At 41.8% G+C, this 19,754-nt stretch overlaps 1 protein-coding gene across 10 annotated transcripts in view; it reads left to right on the plus strand.

Annotated features, from left to right (window-relative positions):
* Positions 1 to 19,754, plus strand: part of sobpa (sine oculis binding protein homolog (Drosophila) a) — a 427,151-nt gene that overhangs the window by 151,491 nt on the left and 255,906 nt on the right. For 9 of the 10 annotated variants that reach the window (XR_011340735.1, XM_069887499.1, XM_069887498.1 and 6 more), the window contains one exon: positions 12,550 to 12,688. Coding sequence is in view for 9 of the 10 variants with exons in the window: in XM_069887499.1 (XP_069743600.1) it covers positions 12,550 to 12,688 (139 nt within the window). In the remaining variant the exon portion in view is untranslated. Of the gene's footprint in view, positions 1 to 5,921; positions 5,976 to 12,549; positions 12,689 to 19,754 lie in introns of those variants that run through there. The other variant, XM_069887504.1, reaches the window with a different exon arrangement.

Raw genomic sequence — 19,754 nt, forward strand, 5'->3', positions numbered from 1 at the left:
TTTGGCGGTGGCCTTGTCCAGGGCGGCGACCATATGGTAAAACTTGGTCGAATCCGATGAAATCTGGCAGAGGTGAAACTGAGCCTCTGCATGGCAGAACCAGGTCTCCGGCTCCTGAACCAGAAGTCAGGAAGCTTGATGGCTATAGCATTGATCGAAGGGTCGTTCATGTTGGGTTCAAAGACGTTTGAACCTGTCAGGGTCACCAATTGTAGCGGGAGCTACACACTCAAACTGAAGGATCGCACAACCAGACGGGTTGAGTTCAGTGAGCAAAAACTGATTTATTACAGACCTGGTTGAGAACCGCGCTGGGGAGCCCCGTCATCACCGGGGCGTCAAGTGGGTCGCCAAGCGCGGGCTTCTGAGGCCGGTGCCAAGGTCGGGAGGAAACCCCCCGATGGCGCCATTTTGGCCGGCTGCCCCGCCGTGTGCCTGACAAGTGGGGCCGGTTCGCCTGGCTAATGGCGTACCACCACAAGGGAATGATTTAAGAGGAACTAGAAGGCCCCTGAAACAATAGTCTGTTTCTGAAGCTATAGAACAGGGTAATCCAAGTTCAAATTTCAAGTTCAGATTTATTGACAGAGTACATACAGGACATCACATACAACCCTGAAATTCTCTTGCTGTGGGCCAGGAAGAATTTCTACTTATCCGTGGTGTAATGTGTACTCAAGAATCTAGGCCAATGGGACAAACCCAGAATGCCATTGCTTCATCCTGGGAGTGGCCATCCTCATGCAGCCACTGAACTCATCAAGCTCGGTGACAAGACGCTGCAATGGACGCTGGAGGCCACCGAGACTTTCCAAGCCACCAAGACTGCACTGGCGAAGGCCACTATACTGGCGTATCAAGACTCCACCTCTCCTCTGGCCTTCACAACAGACGCTTCAGACAGAGTTGTCAGCGCAGTGCTAGATGAGCACTGGTGCCCCCATGTTTTCTTCAGTAAGCACCTTTGAACACCAGAGCTCAAATACAGTGCGTTCGACCGCAAACTGTTAGTCCTGTACCTGGCGATACAGCATTTCCGCTATATGCTAGAAGGGAGAGATTTTGCCACCTACACAGACCACAAACCATTGACCTATGCGCTGAGCAAGGTTTCGGACCCCTGGTTGGCAAGACAACACGAGCACCTCTCTTACATATTGGAATATACCATGGATATCAGCCACGTTGCTGGCAAGGCCAACATAGTGTCTGACATGCTACCAGGCCCACGATTGCTGCAACCTCAGGGGGACTCAGTGCCACCCAGTACGCCAAAGACTAGAGGAAGGACGCGGACGTTAGTCCGCCCAGAGACTGTAAGCCAGACCACTCAAAAAGTGGTGGCGATTCTGGGGCGGGTGGTGCAGCTGGCTGAATCGCTGCAACAAATGGCCATTCCAAGATGGCACGGGCCTCCTTTCACTGCCAAGTAGGAGCCATGTGCGAACTAAGGAGTCCTAGCAGGTCGTCGGCTGAGGAGTGACACCGCGGCACGATGACGTCTCTTCTGGAAGCCAGTGGATACATCACCGGAAGTGGGCGCTTCCAATGGGGCAACATGGTGAATTCAAATATTTGTCGGTCTTTGTTTCACCCTCGTACTGTGTGGATGTCTCGTTATTCAGTAGTGCTGCAAAAGCAGTCACTACAAAAGATAAATAGGAACCTAAAATTGCCAATATAGATGAGTGTTTGGAAAAATTCAATTTCATTGCTACAGGATGGTTCTCTAATTTATCATAATGTAACAATAGTACATTTCGTACATTAACCACCCAATAATAAAATCTAAAATTTGGTAGTGATTATTGCCCATTCCTTTTAGTCTTTTGAAGATGACACTTATTTATATGAGATTGTTTTCCTTGCCATATATATATATAAAGTAATAAACAAATCCAATGAATTTAAAAAAGATATAGGAATGAAGATTGTTAAAACTTGAAAAATATACAGAAATTTAGGTAAAATGTTCATTCTAATTGATACATCCAATCATGTAATGGATAAGGGTGACCATCCTGATAGTAATAGTTTAGTCTTATTCAATAATACTGAGAAATGTTCTTTGAATAGGTTTTTATAATTCCTAGTAATTGTAATTCCTAGATTATCTCAATTGGTCTTTCACTATCTTAAAAAGGAAAATTAGAATATCTTGAAAAAGATCCCTTTAGGGTTAATAGTTCACTCTTATGCTTATTTAATTTATAACCCGGGAACTGCCTAAATTGGGCAAATAAAGTTAATATATTTAGTATAGAAAACTGAGGATTTGAAATAAAGAGCAAAATATCATCCGCATATAGGGAAACTATATTCAACTTCATTTCTATTTCTGTGAAATCTCTGCGACTGCTTGGGGTTCCAATACCAGGATGAAGAGGAAAGAATTTAAAGGGAACCCTTGCCTAAAAAGATTCTATTTCTGTGATTTAGAACAAATTGAAGCCATCACATATGAATATAATAATTTATTCCATTTAATAAAATCTGGACTAAAATTAAGTTTTCCTCAAGTCACAAATAAATATTCCCATTCCACCTAGTCAAACACCATCTCAGCATCTAATGAAAGAACATATTCAATCACTGGAGTGGAGAGTAAATATAAGATATTCAGCCATTGCTGTTTCACACAACTTTATTCAACCAAAGATTTAAGTGTTACTTCAAAGAATATTTACTTTTAGAATTTTAAACTTGAATATATTTTACCTATTATTTTCTTATTTACTTCTTAAATTTCGGGTATAGTATATTTCCCCATATCCAAAGCTCCGTTAACCAAAATGATCCATTAACCGAGCTTTTTGTGGTGCCGACATGACGTCACATGTTCAAAAAAATGTATTACCCGACTTGCCCATGTGGGGCCCTCACGCCCTGTTGGCTCCATTTTGATAACAACAGAACTCTCATGGACTGTACAAAGATATCTTTCTTCTTCTCTTCTTTGGCTTGGCTTCGCGGACGAAGATTTAAGGAGGGGGTAAATGTCCACGTCAGCTGCAGGCTCGTTTGTGGCTGACAAGTCCGATGCGGGACAGGCAGACACGGTTGCAGCGGTTGCAGGGGAAAATTGGTTGGTTGGGGTTGGGTGTTGGGTTTTTCCTCCTTTGCCTTTTGTCAGTGAGGTGGGCTCTGCTGTCTTCTTCAAAGGAGGTTGCTGCCCGCCAAACTGTGAGGCGTCAAGATGCACGGTTTGAGGCGATATCAGCCCACTGGCGGTGGTCAATGTGGCAGGCACCAAGAGATTTCTTTAGGCAGTCCTTGTACCTTTTCTTTGGTGCACCTCTGTCACGGTGGCCAGTGGAGAACTCGCCATATAACACGATCTTGGGAAGGCGATGGTCCTCCAATCTGGAGACGTGACCCACCCAGCGCAGCTGGATCTTCAGCAGCGTGGACTCGATGCTGTCGACCTCTGCCATCTCGAGTACTTCGACGTTAGGGATGAAAGCGCTCCAGTGAATGTTGAGGATGGAGCGGAGACAACGCTGGTGGAAGCGTTCTAGGAGCCGTAGGTGATGCCGGTAGAGGACCCATGATTCGGAGCCGAACAGGAATGTGGGTATGACAACGGCTCTGTATACGCTTATCTTTGTGAGGTTTTTCAGTTGGTTGTTTTTCCAGACTCTTTTGTGTAGTCTTCCAAAGGCGCTATTTGCCTTGGCGAGTCTGTTGTCTATCTCATTTGCGATCCTTGCATCTGATGAAATGGTGCAGCCGAGATAGGTAAACTGGTTGACCGTTTTGAGTTTTGTGTGCCCGATGGAGATGTGGGGGGGCTGGTAGTCATGGTGGGGAGCTGGCTGATGGAGGACCTCAGTTTTCTTCAGGCTGACTTCCAGGCCAAACATTTTGGCAGTTTCCGCAAAACAGGACGTCAAGCGCTGAAGAGCTGGCTCTGAATGGGCAACTAAAGCGGCATTGTCTGCAAAGAGTAGTTCACGGACAAGTTTCTCTTGTGTCTTGGTGTGAGCTTGCAGGCGCCTCAGATTGAAGAGACTGCCATCCGTGCGGTACCGGATGTAAACAGCGTCTTCGTTGTTGGGGCTTTCATGGCTTGGTTCAGCATCATGCTGAAGAAGATTGAAAAGAGGGTTGGTGCGAGAACACAGCCTTGCTTCTTGCCATTGTTAATGGAGAAGGGTTCAGAGAGCTCATTGCTGTATCTGACCCGACCTTGTTGGTTTTCGTGCAGTTGGATAATCATGTTGAGGAACTTTGGGGGACATCCGATGCGCTCTAGTATTTGCCAAAGCCCTTTCCTGCTCACGGTGTCGAAGGCTTTGGTGAGGTCAACAAAGGTGATGTAGAGTCCTTTGTTTTGTTCTCTGCACTTTTCTTGGAGCTGTCTGAGGGCAAAGACCATGTCAGCAGTTTCTCTGTTTACGCGAAAGCCGCACTGTGATTCTGGGAGAATATTCTCGGCGACACTAGGTATTATTCTATTTAGGAGAATCCTAGCGAAGATTTTGCCTGCAATGGAGAGGAGCGTGATTCCCCTGTAGTTTGAACAGTGTGATTTCTCGCCTTTGTTTTTGTACAGGGTGATGATGGTGGCATCACGAAGGTCCTGAGGCAGTTTTCCTTGGTCCCAACAAAGCTTGAAAAACTCATGCAGTTTGGCATGCAGAGTTTTGCCGCCAGCCTTCCAGACCTCTGGGGGGATTCCATCCAAAATGATCCATTAACCGAGCTTTTTGTGGTGCCGACATGACGTCACATGTTCAAAAAAATGTATTACCCGACTTGTCCATGTGGGGCCCTCACGCTCTGTTGGCTCCATTTTGATAACAACAGAACTCTCATGGACTGTACAAAGATATACAGTAGTTGTAAATGGCAGAAAGGGCTACAGATAGCACTATGGATGTCAGTGAAAAGAAAAGGAGGAAGTGTTTATGTCTTTCTGTAGAACAGAAAGAAAAGCTGTTGGTGGAACTGGACGATGGTGTAAGAGTGAGATGTCTTACAGAAGCGTAAAGTGATGAACAGAAGATAATGAAAGATAGAAAAACACTGCATGAAGATAAAAGAGAAGATCTCAACTTAGTTTACACTGCAGAAAAAGAACCTTTTGACGACATAGTGAAAATGTGTGATGGACTTGTTGAAGGACGGGAATAGTACGCATTCATAACAATAAGAAATCATGACAGATTATCATGTCAAAGGGACTTCGAAGACAAAAAATATTGTTAATGAGGCAGATGACGTTGGAGGAAATATTTGAAAAAGCCATCGAGAATTTCTATTGTTTGGTGCTGCATTTATTTTGTAAGCAGAAATCAAGTTGTTTTTTTTTGGGTACATATTAAACATGATTTCATGCTCAAAGCCTGTCATTATTTTTTGTTGTTGTTTAATTGCTGATGCCATTGAGCTGCTTAAAGTCATTGTCCTGTTAACCGAAAGAAAGCTTTTTAAAATATGGGTAAGCATGCTGTACCAAGGATTTTACTGTTCATTAGATGTTTAGGAGTAAAACACAAAAGTTTGCAGACACCGTGATTGAAGTAAAAACACAATGCTGGGGAAACTGAGCAGGTCAAACAGTGTACTTTATCTAGCACAGATAAAGAGACCTAAATGGCTCAAGTCTGAAGCGTTTGTTATGTCTCTTTATCTGTGCTAGATAAAGTACATTCTAGATATTTAATTTGTCTTTTAGTCTTGTAGTGCCATGATTGACGCAAGGCGACATAATTCACAAGCTTCTAGAATTCCAACGTTAACTCTTATGAGACTAACTGAATTAGTTTATGTATTGCATTGATTCATGACATTTTAGTTCCAATATTTAGCTGTTTACATTAGATTAGACACTGTTTTTCCACAGAAACCTGTGGCCCTAAAGCAAAGAAACAAATTGACATTCATATCTTTAAAACTTTGCTCATTTTCTCATTGAAATGTGAGGCAGATTCTCTGAAACAACTTTGAGGCACAGAAAATCAGTTTTTGATGTGAGTTGCACCAGTAAAAGAATGTCTGTCCAGTTTATGCAAGAGAATGTATATAGAATTGCTTAATTTGGGGATGTTAATGTTACAAATTGCAATTAGTGATGGTTGCACTCGGAACTGACAGGACAAAAGGAAGTTTTTTTTTGTGTGGACACAAATATAAAAAAATATTATTCTCTTGTGGTTGGCAGAAGCACAGCAGTGGCAGTGTGTTCTAACAGGCTGCATGTGCGCGGACATTACAGTGGCAGTGTGTTCCAACAGGCTGCATGTGCGCGGACATTACAGTGGCAGTGTGTTCCAACAGGCTGCATGTGCGCGGACATTACAGTGGCAGTGTGTTCCAACAGGCTGCATGTGCGCGGACATTACAGTGGCAGTGTGTTCCAACAGGCTGCATGTGCGCGGACATTACAGTGGCAGTGTGTTCCAACAGGCTGCATGTGCGCGGACATTACAGTGGCAGTGTGTTCCAACAGGCTGCATGTGCGCGGACATTACAGTGGCAGTGTGTTCCAACAGGCTGCATGTGCGCGGACATTACAGTGGCAGTGTGTTCCAACAGGCTGCATGTGCGCGGACATTACAGTGGCAGTGTGTTCCAACAGGCTGCATGTGCGCGGACATTACAGTGGCAGTGTGTTCCTACAGGCTGCATGTGCGCGGACATTACAGTGGCAGTGTGTTCCAACAGGCTGCATGTGCGCGGACATTACAGTGGCAGTGTGTTCCAACAGGCTGCATGTGCGCGGACATTACAGTGGCAGTGTGTTCCAACAGGCTGCATGTGCGTGGACATTACAGTGGCAGTGTGTTCCAACAGGCTGCATGTGCGCGGACATTACAGTGGCAGTGTATTTTAACACATAGCACATGCACAGACACTCCCCAGAACTGATTTTTTTTTGCTGGTGAAGACTGGGGTTTATGGAACTAAGGTAGATAATCTTAGCTCAGTCTACAACATACAAATCAGTCATGACCTAATTGTAATGTGGGGGTGGGGGTGGCGATGATATAGAGTCGATCATACAATTGAGGAGAAAACAAGACCTGGTCGGTGAACAGGGTCTGACACTCTTTATAGGGTCATTAACTCTTCTGTCATTCTGACACCTTAAACTTGGAATGTAATCAATAGATGTGATCTGGTGGTTGGTTGTAAGTAAAAGGAAAGCTGTACTTCACATGTCGTACAGCCTTTACATGTTGCCTTGATTGTAGAGGATTCATCATCACTGCTGAAGTCAGGAAGTGTTTCACACAGAGAGCAATCACCACTTGGAATGGATGTAAACAATGCTTCAATCATCAATAATGTACTCTTTAAACTGTAAATACTAATGGGTTTCAGAGTGTTGAATGTTTGCAGTGGATATAACAAACCTGCAGGTGCTGGTGTGTTACTGGGGTAGTGTTGTGGTTTTAACTTTTAAAAAGAGAATTTAAATACTGAGTCACAGAGTTCTACAGAGGGGAATAGGCCCTTCACCCCAGCTTATCCATACCAACCAAAACTAGTTCAGTTGGCAAACCTGATTAAATGACTTTTCAGCAATATAATTCTCCCTGCTTTTAGCAGATTCTCCATCCGCTTGTACCATATACCCTCTGTCCTCTGGTTGAAGAAGGTCCCTTTTAAATCTTTTTTCCTCTCACCTTGAATCTTTGCCCTCTTGTTTTTGATTCCTTTATCCTGGAGAAAACCCTTGGCATATATGCATCTTAATATAAAGGTCACCCCTTAGCCTGCTACACTCCAGGGAGAAAAGTCCCAACTTCTCCATGTAAATCCTATCAGCTGGGCTCTGTGAAAGGAGACAGGAGAAAGGGAAGAAAGAGAGAGAGACAGACATCAGAGACAGAGCAGGGAGAAAGGAGACTTATTGAATGAAGATCTACCGGGACCAATGCCTGAAGAGGGCGCACAAAATCAGTAAACCGGTGCGGACTCGAAAGGCCAACATGGCCTGTTTCCGCTCCGTATATGGTTATATGGTTAATTCAACACTCTTGTGAAAATATTTTGCACTCTTTCCAATTTAATGTCATCCCTCCAAGAGCTGGGTGACCAAAACTGCACACAGTACTCAGTGCTAACTACTATTCAGTGAAGTGGTAACGTGATGTTCCTGCTCCTGTTCTCAATGCTGTGATTGATGAAGGCAAGTATGCCAAATGCATTCATCATTACCCTGTCTACCAACATCACCACTTTTGTGGAATGATGTACCTGTCCATCCAAGTTTCGTTGTTCCATCACACTCCCTTGCGCCTCACCATTTGCCATCCAAATCCATCCCTGGTTTAACCTCCCAAAGTGCAACACTTCACATTCTTCCTGCCATAGGACAGCCTATTTCTGGATCCACAACACCACTTAATTAGTCAGGAAGTCGCAGCAGTGCCTGCACGTCTTGAGGAGGGCAAGGCTACTGGTCCCCAGCTTGACAACATTTTAAAGGAGTAGAATTGAGAGTGTCCAGTCTGGCTGAATCATGTGGTATGGTAGCTGTAAAGCATCAGACCGGAAGCTTATACAGAGGATCATCAGAAAGGCCGAGAGGATCACTGGGATCTAACTGTCCTCTATTGATGACATTTCACTAGGACTGTTGCTTTAATAGAGAAGGTCCTTTCCATCTAGCTCACAGTATCCTTAATCCACTACCTTCAAGAAGGAGGAACAGGAGCATCAAAATCAGGACTGCCAGGCTGGGAAATAGTTTTATCTTGCAGGCTGTGAGATTGACGAACAGTATCCTGTAACCAAGGAAATTATCCCAAAATATTCATATATTTATTTTAAATTATATCTTTATATATATGATTATGTACTGTGTGTATGTGCGCATGCTTGCGTGCACCGCGATTCGAAGGAATTATCTTTTTAGGGTTGTATCTGTACACAGATGATAATAAACGAACTTGAAACACATTTGCAATACATAATAGGTCCACTTGGCTGACACTAACTGTTCAACTTTATTGTTATCATTACTGGTACAACTGGACGAAGTGGCGTTCTTCAGTCCTCGGTGTAGAAACATGTCAACACCTATATAAATATAGCACACAAAACGCAGTACATATGCAGTACATAGAGAAAAATAAATAAATATTATTAAATAATAGATTCTCAAAGGGATTGTATGAGCAGTTCATCAGTCATTCAAAATTCTCACTCACTGTGGGTAGAAGCTGTTTTTCATCTTGATGGTTCTGGCTCGACATTTGCGTACCCCTTTCTCGATGGGGGTAGCTGGAAGATGCTATTTTCAGGGTGGAAGAGGTTCTCAATGATTTTGCAAGTCCTCTTTAGACAACAATCCTGGTAGATCATGTCGATGGGGAGGAGTAGACCCCAGTGATCTTCTCTGCCTGTGGATTGACCTCCGACTCAATACTCTACAGCAGTGGTTTTCAAACTTTTTCTTTCCACTCACATTTTCTTTGGCTTGGCTTCGCAGACGAAGATTTATGGAGGGGGTATAAAGTCCACGTCAGCTGCAGGCTCGTTTGTGGCTGACAAGTCCGATGCGGGACAGGCAGACACGGTTGCAGCGGTTGCAGGGGAAAATTGGTTGGTTGGGGTTGGGTGTTGGGTTTTTCCTCCTTTGCCTTTTGTCAGTGAGGTGGGCTCTGCGGTCTTCTTCAAAGGAGGTTGCTGCCCGCCAAACTGTGAGGCGCCAAGATGAACGGTTTGAGGCGTTATCAGCCCACTGGCGGTGGTCAATGTGGCAGGCACTAAGAGATTTCTTTAGGCAGTCCTTGTACCTTTTCTTTGGTGCACCTCTGTCACGGTGGCCAGTGGAGAGCTCGCCATATAACACGATCTTGGGAAGGCGATGGTCCTCCATTCTGGAGACGTGACCCATCCAGCGCAGCTGGATCTTTAGCAGCGTGGACTCGATGCTGTCGACCTCTGCCATCTCGAGTACTTCGACGTTAGGGATGAAAGCGCTCCAATGGATGTTGAGGATGGAGCGGAGACAACGCTGGTGGAAGCGTTCTAGGAGCCGTAGGTGGTGCCGGTAGAGGACCCATGATTCGGAGCCGAACAGGAGTGTGGGTATGACAACGGCTCTGTATACGCTTATCTTTGTGAGGTTTTTCAGTTGGTTGTTTTTCCAGACTCTTTTGTGTAGTCTTCCAAAGGCGCTATTTGCCTTGGCGAGTCTGTTGTCTATCTCATTGTCGATCCTTGCATCTGATGAAATGGTGCAGCCGAGATAGGTAAACTGGTTGACCGTTTTGAGTTTTGTGTGCCCAATGGAGATGTGGGGGGGCTGGTAGTCATGGTGGGGAGCTGGCTGATGGAGGACCTCAGTTTTCTTCAGGCTGACTTCCAGGCCAAACATTTTGGCAGTTTCCGCAAAGCAGGACGTCAAGCGCTGAAGAGCTTGCTCTCACATACCACTTTAAGTAATCCGTATGTCACAGGTGCTTTGTGATTAATTAGTAAGGGATTACTTAAAGTGGTATGTGAGTGAAAGAAAAAGTTTGAAAAACACAGTTTTAATCGTACCCAATTGACTCATTTTGTGTATGGTTTCATAATTTTAAAGGAAATGGACCAGTGACAATTTTTCTCAAGCAAAATATTTCAGTAACAATTGGGTCTGGAGCAGTGGTTCCCAACCTTTTTTCCTCACTCACATATCACTTTACTATTCCCTTACTAATCACAGAGCACCGAAGGCATTGGGATGATTTAAGGTGGCATGTAAGTGAAATAAAATATTTGAAAACCACTGCTCCACAGCAACCATACTACACTGTGACATAGCTAGCCAGAACGCTCCTGTCGAAAGTCAACATGATGGTCGTCCTTCACTTTGCCCGGCTCAATCTTCTCAGAATATGCAGTTGTGCCTTGTTGACCAGTGAAGAGATGTGTGTCCAGGATAGTTCACTACTTAAGGGGACTTCAAAAAACTTGGTGCTCAACTCTTTCCATTAGAGTTATTGATATGTTGTGGAGGGTGATCGTCCCTTGTCCTGAATTCCGCAATCATCTCCCTTGTCTTATCCAGATTGATACTTTCGCACCATATCATGAGATTTTCCACCTCTTCTCTATAGTGTGACATTGTTGTTGCTGAAGAGGCCGACTACTGTACAAGATATTGTACTGTACAAGGTGCTGAAAATTGTACAAGATATATTGTACAAGATATTAATCTAGTTTATGTTTCTAAATCCATAGTGACTATTTGAATAACTTAGACTTTTAAAATATTAGCTTGTGCAAATTGATCTGGAGTAACTCATTTGAGAAGCTGTTGGGATAAGTATGAGAACATGTGGTTTGGTATCTTACTGTACACTTTTTTCATACTGGCATACTCCTAGGAAAAGGTTGAATTTGATGGATTACTTTTGTTTTTGTTACGCTCTCAATGACACAGACAGTGAACTTCCTGCTAAGTTTGTAGCACAGCGTTCCATTTCTGCTAGGAAGCTGGAAGAGGATTCCATTTTTTGATTCTAGCATTAGATGCACTTGCACATACAATAAAGGAAATGGACCAGGTTATTTGCATAAAGCAAGTCCCGACAATCAGCAGTGGAATAATTTAAAATATCACATCACGTGGAGCAGCTTTTATGTGCACTTCATTTCTTTTGCCATTTGCAAGAAAAACATCTGCTTTGTACAGACAAGGTCTTCAGCTATGTTTCAGAAAGTCATGTCGTCTTGTCATCATTGATTTGTAAGTGTGACAAGTGTAGTGTGTGGGAAAATGTGCAATGTATGACTATTTTAATTTCTCAAATCAAATGTGGCAGCTATGAAAAGTAATACCATTCTATGAAAGAGGCAAAATAAATGATATCCTTGGTGGGTTTTTAAGTTATGTTTCACAGTTATTTATTTGTTTTTTCCATCCAGAGTGTCCTAGATCACAAGGCCTTCGAGCCCATCAAGCCAGCTTGGCCATTCAATCAGGTCATGGCTGCTCTGGCTGTGGATTCAGCTTCACTTCCCTGTCTTTTCCCAGCAACCTTCATTCCCCTGTGACACAAAATCGATTATATTTATTTTATAAAAAATTATTTGCCAGTGGTGTTGTAATTGTCGTGGGAGAACGCACTCTTTTCCCAGTATCAGAGCTTGAACTGAGACACCAAATTTTGAATAATTTTCTTTTGTAAATACAACAGTACAAAAATAAACATTGCACTTTGAGTCAGTTATAGAAAGGCATAATTAAATTAAAGATCATATTTAATCAAATGAAGTCTATTTAGTCAGAATAAAAATTTGATGGTAATTTATGTGACAACGGACTGGTACTTGGACAGATGACCACTTTGAAAGATGGTGACTGTGCTGGACCTGATCAGATGACCTTGCTGAAAAGTCCCTGACAGTGTTTTGAACACAGTAGAGTAACTGTGCATGGAAACTTTTCCATTAAATGCCTGAGACAGTGTGACATTCAACCACGTTAAACTTGTGGTACATGACTTTTCATTAGAGCATGTGTGATAGAGAGAGAGATTAATGCATACACCAATCTGAATGATTATTGTTTGCTTACACCAACATTTAACTCCTTTCTGTCAGAATTTTGCAGAAAACACCATGAATGAACTCCTTGGCTGGTATGGCTATGATAAAGTGGAATTAAAAGAAGGGGAAGACATTGAGATTAAGAACTACCCTGTGGATGTTGAAGGCCGCCAACATGTTTCTGTGTTGAAAGGTAAAGAAAGCCTCTGTCTTGCATTGTGCATTCTATGTTTGCTTGCATCATGAGTGTTGATTGACAGTAGTGAGAAACTCTCCAGAGCCATTCCTTTGGAGTAGAGTAAATCTTCCTGTGAAGTTTGGATTTCATTATTTTACAAAGATAAGGTGGCTGCAGACATGAGGTAATCTTAATTCTTTTTTGCGTTCATATATGTTTTAATTCAGTTAGCTGCATCCTTGTTTGCAACATGTTTTTAAAGACATTAATATTTTAATGAGGTTTTTGTGAACAATTCAGGCAAGAAGTTTTTAAAATTTATAGTTAAGGCCCTTTCACTCCTAAATTTACTTAGATTTTAGCCTCAGGTTAATGGCATCATTTTTATATTTTGCTTGCCTTATTTTAATTTTAGGCTCTGCAAGCTTGATTTTGAGTGCTGTGGATCTTAAAAACGAGTATTTGGAACCAAATAACAAATAGAAAACAGGCCCTTAAGCCCTTCTAGTCTGTGCCAAACTTATTATTCTGTCATCCTACTGACCTGTACCCATTCCATTTCCTTCCTTATCCCTCCCATCCATATACCTGTCCAAAATGTTCTTGAATGTTAAAATTGAGCACGCAGAAGAAGAAGAAGAACGGGACCATTGCCTGAAGAGGGCGCGCAAAATCAGTGAACTGGTGCGGACTTGAAAGGCCAACATGGCCTGTTTCCGCTCCGTAAATGGTTCTATTTGCCACATCAGCTGACAGCCTGTTCCACACTCCCACCACTCTTTGTGTGAAGAAATTCCCCCTAATGTTACCCTAAAATTCTCCCCTTTCAACCTTAACCCACGTGTTCTGGTTTGTATTTTGCCCAACTTCAGTGGGAAAAGCCTACTCTATCTGGACCCATTATAATTGTTCAACTGTCACAGGATTAAATGAAATGTTGAATTTCTGAAATTGTGCTCTCTGCTCTCCAGCAGAAATAATAGCCACCTCTAAAATAATTGGATTGATGCCTTGCTGAAAACAGAAGAATTTTAGGTAGACATTTTGAAAGTTTGGGAAGTGGTACCCCACCGCATGGCATCAAGATTTTTCTTTGAATGAACAGATGTCTTACTGGCCATGACAACTAAAGCTTCTTTGCCTGATCTTGTTCTGAACATTTGTCACTCGTAAAAATGCTCTTAATTTTGATTAAAATGAATGTTAGTTCCAATTTTCAATCAAGCTTTGCTTTGAGTGTGTTGATGAAAAGCCCAAGTACCGGTAATTATAAAGCAGCATATTATTTTTTACCATTTTAGTCGATGAATCTGCACTGCAGAATTTGTAATATATGTTCTAGTTTAGTCAATACATTTGTGGGAAAAAAAGTGATGCCAGTTTGCTTATGCAAGATTGTTTCCTATTTTTCCCCCCAAAAAAGTTTGTGTCAGTACCAAATAATATGATCAACAACAAATAATAATTTAAAATTTGTATCTGTTAAATCTTCAATCAACTTTAAAATATTCGCATTGGAATTGAAAACAAAACTTTTTTTGTAATTCCTTATTTATCACACTATGAACCATATCAACCAATATATTTATAATATTTCCCCATCCCTTCCTTCCCCTTTCCCACCCCCTCCAAAAACAGTAAATATTGGACGTATAAAATACAATAAAACAACATCTTTATACAAGAGGAATACAAACAAAAAAGACATCATCTACTTATTCACATTAAATCTGATCGTGTTTATCTTCTTATCATTTGAGGTGGTGGTGGTCCTAGGCCTGCTCTTTCTGTTATGTTCCATATATGATTTCCCAGGTTTTTTCAAACATTGTAACTTTGTCTTTTAAATTATATGTGATTTTTTTTTCCCCAATGGGATACACTTAAACTTGGTTATATATTTCATTAATGTTTGTAGTCATATGGTCCAACGTGGCCATCTTGTATCCTTATTTTCATTTCGTTTCTGCCTCTTCACCACCTCCATCCCTTTTTTCCATTACTGTTTTATTAAGTTTTCTTTTTAATCTCAATATATGACAATGCATTTAAGACATGAAATACCCCAACAATCCCCACAAGCAATAACCCTTTAACCCCAAATGAACCTCCCCTCCTTGGATTGCCTCCTGTCCCTTGACGGCAACCACAACTCCCCTTTCCATTCGGTTTGCGAAGTTACTCGCAAACGTCAACCGATTTCGCAGTGACCATTATTTAACCAAGATGGATCTCGGTTTTTGATGTGGTGGCTGTTTTAGTACTAGCGCTCTACACGCCCTTTTGATTTCTATTTCTTCATGTGAATCTGTCGCTCCCAGCACCTTTGGGATCCATCCTTTTATAAATTCCTTCATATCTGACCCTTCTTTGCCTTCTTTCAGGCCAACTATTTTTATGTTGTTTCGGCAACTGTATTTTTCCAATACGTCAATTTTTTTTGACAATAAATCTTGTGTCTCTTTAATTTTTTTTCGCTCTCTTCCAACTTCTCTCTTAAATCATTTATCTCCATTTCTACAGCAGCTTCTTGTTCCTCAACATTTTCTACTCTTTTCCCTATTTCAGTCATGACCAACTCTAAGCTTTGCATTCTGTCTTCAGCTCTTTTCATTTTTCTTTTGATTGAACTAAATTCTAATGATCGCCATTCTTTTAATGACCTTATTTGTTCTTCGAAAAAGGCTTTATCTAAACTTTGTCCTATTTTACCTTCTTCTTTCCTTTGAAATTCTTGGTCTTCTTCCTTTTCTTCTGTGCCTCTATCTATGTCATCTTCTCTGTATCTTTGTATCTTCATCCTTCTCTGATGAGCTGCTTCTGTATCCTTGCTGGGCCTCCAACTGCTGTGTCTCCTGTTGTTGGGCCTCCTGCTGCAGGTCGGCCCGTTGTTGGGCCTCCCACTGTAGGTCGACCCACTGCTGGGTCTCCTGCCGCAGGTTGTCCCCCTGTTGGTCACCCTGTTGCCGCTCACCCTCTTCCAGCCCTTCATTCTCTTTCTCACCACTCTTTTCTTTCTTGTTTGCTTACCCCCAGCTGAACGCCCCGATACTGGGCATCTCTCAGCTGGCCACTCCTCAGCTGAGTGCCCCTCCTGTCGGCGTTAACCTTTTCTTTTACTTGCGCACTGCGCACCTCATCTTGGCTCTGAGAGCCATTTTTGGAGTCCGCCGGTCGGGAGGACACCGCTCCTCTGGGGATTCACCAACACCGGAGATCGGCCGCTCCTCTCCATGGTGGCTGTTTGTTCCGATGTGCAGGTGAGGACTTCATCTTTCTTCTCCAGTGATTTTCCTTCTTCCCTTTTCTCTGTTTTTCTTACTTTTTCTCTTTTGGGTGCCATCTTCTGTCTCTTCTCTGTAACTTTATCTTTCTCTTCCTGTATTTTATGTTTGAGCTCTGCTTTTTCACATTTTTTTTCTTTTTCTCTGGAGAGGGCTGTTTCCATCCAACCATCACGTGACTCCCTCGAATTTAAAACAAAACTTGACCCGTGTTTACAGAGCATGACTTTTCAAGTAGGTACTGATTAAATCTGGAGAGGTCTCAACATTGGCAGATTAGGTTGGATCCATTCTTGTGGTGGTCCTAACATGTTGTTCTTAAAGTCAAGGTTTAATTGCTTTTGACTTTGTCAATGTTCAATAGAAGTCCTAAAATACAGTCTGCTCAGGGATTGGATCGGTCAGGATTTCCAGATTCTCAGGCAGAACTTTGAAAATTCTAATTTAAGGAGAAATAAAGAGATGAACAGTACATTTTAATAGTTGATTCATTTGCAAATATAGCATGCTTCATTAATCAAAATGAGCAGTTTTAAAGAAAAATAAAGACAACACTTGACAAAAATGTAAACTTATGATTTTTTTCACTACAAAAAGGCTCACATATGGCAATGCTTGAAATGATATTTAAAAATGAACATTGTCAAAGAATAATATGGTATATAAATGAATTTCTTTGTGATAAGATTATCTTATGGCCGCTCATTGTCTCTGTGCATCTGTGATGTTTATGCTTGCTGCTAAATTTTAAAAGTTTGAAAGTTTTTGAAATTTCTGACATCCAGATTTTTGGATTTGTACTGTATCATGAGGCTTAGTTCAAGGGTCAACAAAGCTCACAAAGCCACATGAAGGCTTCCTCTGCATTTCTTGTGATAGCAATGCTTCTTGTGGACTTTGCTTCTATTGAACACCCAGTTACAGCCGTATCAGGCAGGCTTGCTGTTTGCCATTCTCAACCCAAACCAATCGCACGGTACCCTGTGCAGCCATGATGCAAATAAAACATCTTCATTTCACCTGCTGCTCAGATTACATGAAGTCACGCTGGGCTGCACACTCTTGACCAAGAGCTTCATTGAGGTGATAAGTAAAGTTGTTGCTTAAAACAGAAGCTTACAAACAGAAATTGGGGGTGGGGTGCTCAAATGAGCACATTGAGAAAAATGAGCTCCTCTTGACTGGGCTTGTGCTACTCTCAGGCCAGGCATGTTTGTCCAGAATGGGGAAAGCTTTGCCCACGTAATTACTTCAAAATGATACTGAAGTACAGCCACAGTGGTTGCCTTAAACTGATGAGCTGCTCCTTGACCAATACACACATGTCTTGGAGAATTCATAGTAAAAGGTAACAAACAGAAACTACTTCTTAAATATCCTTACTGGTGTCACACAATCCACACACAGACAGCTGTGGCCATCCAAAGAGAAATGCAAAGGTAAAGGCTCCATTATTGTCACATAATACTACACTTCTGAAAGGTAACGTACGTGAAATTCTTTATTCTTTGATTTCCGTAAGGCAAACGGAGAGTTGCCATTTTGTCTAGCACCCCTCACAGAAACCTACAGCATCTGGTGTTCCTGACTGACCAGGAGCTTCAAAGATCAGACAATCTCAGGCATATTCAGGTTATTAAAATCTTCTGTTGGAAACGGCCAATGGGAATGCTGCTGTTTAAAAAAAAAGCTTTGTTCTGCTGTGATTTATGAGGTGTTGTGGAATTTTGGACTTCAGACCTTGTTATTTGAGGGTAAAGGGAAGTGAGCAGGTTCCTTTGTGGGGCGGCGGAGAGCACAGGGCAAAATGAGTCCATTTCGGTGGCATTAAACCATTTGCATCCAATTTGCCCAGGCAAGAGTCGACATGGTGAAGTGGCTGACATAACAGTGAATCAGACCAATCATTGCAGTGAGGCGGAACAAGCAAGACCATGTTTGCAGATCAAGGATGGCCCAAAGCATGGAAATCGATATGATCTTTGCACTGAGCCCATCTAGTGAAAGATGAATGATTTTTGGCAGATAGACATGAAAAACGATTCAAATAAATATTGCAACTAATTTCCAGAAACACTTCAAGAAAGATTTGGAAAAATTGAATGAAGATGAATAATCTTTGTTGGTTAAATAGTCAGGAACCAAACTTCACAGAGGTACATTTAAGAGCTGGTATGACCCACAAATATATTCATGCACCAAGAATTTATGACCTGTAAGTTACTGTCTAAAATGATGGTGAATGAGGTTCAAAGGCCCCTTTGAGAAAGGATAGATTTTAATTTATAGGTTTTTTTTATTTTTAATGTAGAGATACAGCACAGTCACAGACACTTATAGGCGTGAGCCCGTGCCTTTCAATTATACCTGTGCACGACCAATTAGCTTATTAACCTTGTATGTCTTTGGAATATGGGAGGAAACTGGCATACCTGAAGGAAACCTACATGGTCACAGGAAGAATGTGCAAACGTCTTACAGACAGTGGTGAATTCAAAGCTGGGTGGCTGGCGCTGTAATAGTGTGGTGCTACGCTAACTGTGCCACCCCATTTTTCCCCTCAAAACGCAGTCTGGCATTAGGTAATTTTGGAAACCAAGTTTTTTAAAAATTGTCTTCTGGTTCAGTCACTATGTGTGTTCTGTTTTGTTGTGTTAATCCAAAGGCAATAAATATTTGACAGGTTAACAGAAAAAAATAATGAAGTGGTATGATCAGTTGCTTCAAAAGACAAATCACTTTCTTTCTGCTGATAGGGATTAAAGGAAACACTGAGTAAATAAGTGGGTCCATCTGAAGTAGAAAGGATGAAAGGATTTTTCATGTTCCTAATCAGGGATGATATAACAATATATCTCAGAAGCCTGGACTTCGAGTAATGATGCAATAGACGGTGCTGTTTCATCTGCTCACTGTATGGTTTCTGTTATTTCAAAGATAACTGTTGTTAATTATTACTGAAGATATGCAACTACAAATTTTTTCAATTAGTGGTTTTATTATATTTCCAATTTCACAGTTTAGCAAATCTATCTTTTGTTTATAAGCAGGACAATTTTTTGTGGAGAGTTCTGAAAAGAGCATCGTACTGAAAGGAGGCCATGTTTTCAGCATTTAAATATTATGTGCTGCTTCCTAAAAAAAAATAAAGCAATTACCTGTCGAAGAAAGTAGAACCCACAGCAGGCAGTGCATTTGCAGCAGTGAGAGCTGTTGTGGGATGGTTTTTAATTTTGAGATTTACTGGGACTTGGGTGTAAATTAATGGCACAGACAAATTTAGATCAAGAATCATCAGGGAATGTTGAGATTTGAAGGCTACTAATGTGTCTTGCTGGGTGTTGTTTTGTTTAGTTCCATTTCTTTTATTGAATCATTCTGGGTTCTCCAAGGTCACTGAAATTCCCAATGTGTGCTCTTTAGAAAAGAATTGTGTCAAGCTGTGCAGCCTGCTACTGAGTTTATAAGCAGGTTTCTGTTCCTTATCATCTGTTCCTCATGTTGCATGGTAGACACTCAGTATATAAAGAATTAAATCTAAAATGTTGTGTCTGCCCTGTGGCTCAGATCCTGCAGATGTCCGACTCTGTTTTGAGCCAGGAACGTAGCTGGAGGTAAGCCTGCTCTCTGAGTTTGCTGGTGTACCAATGACCAATGGTGTGTTGGCCTTCATTGCTAGCAGACACAAGCGCAAGTCAAGGTCTCTTACTGCATTTGTATGTGGTCTTGGTGTGGCCGCACCTGAGCACTTGCATAATGGGGATTGATTTTTCGCTCTGAGTTGCTTGCTGATATTG

Source organism: Narcine bancroftii, chromosome 6 (assembly GCF_036971445.1).
Source record: "Narcine bancroftii isolate sNarBan1 chromosome 6, sNarBan1.hap1, whole genome shotgun sequence".
In the NCBI taxonomy this organism is placed as follows: domain Eukaryota; kingdom Metazoa; phylum Chordata; class Chondrichthyes; order Torpediniformes; family Narcinidae; genus Narcine; species Narcine bancroftii.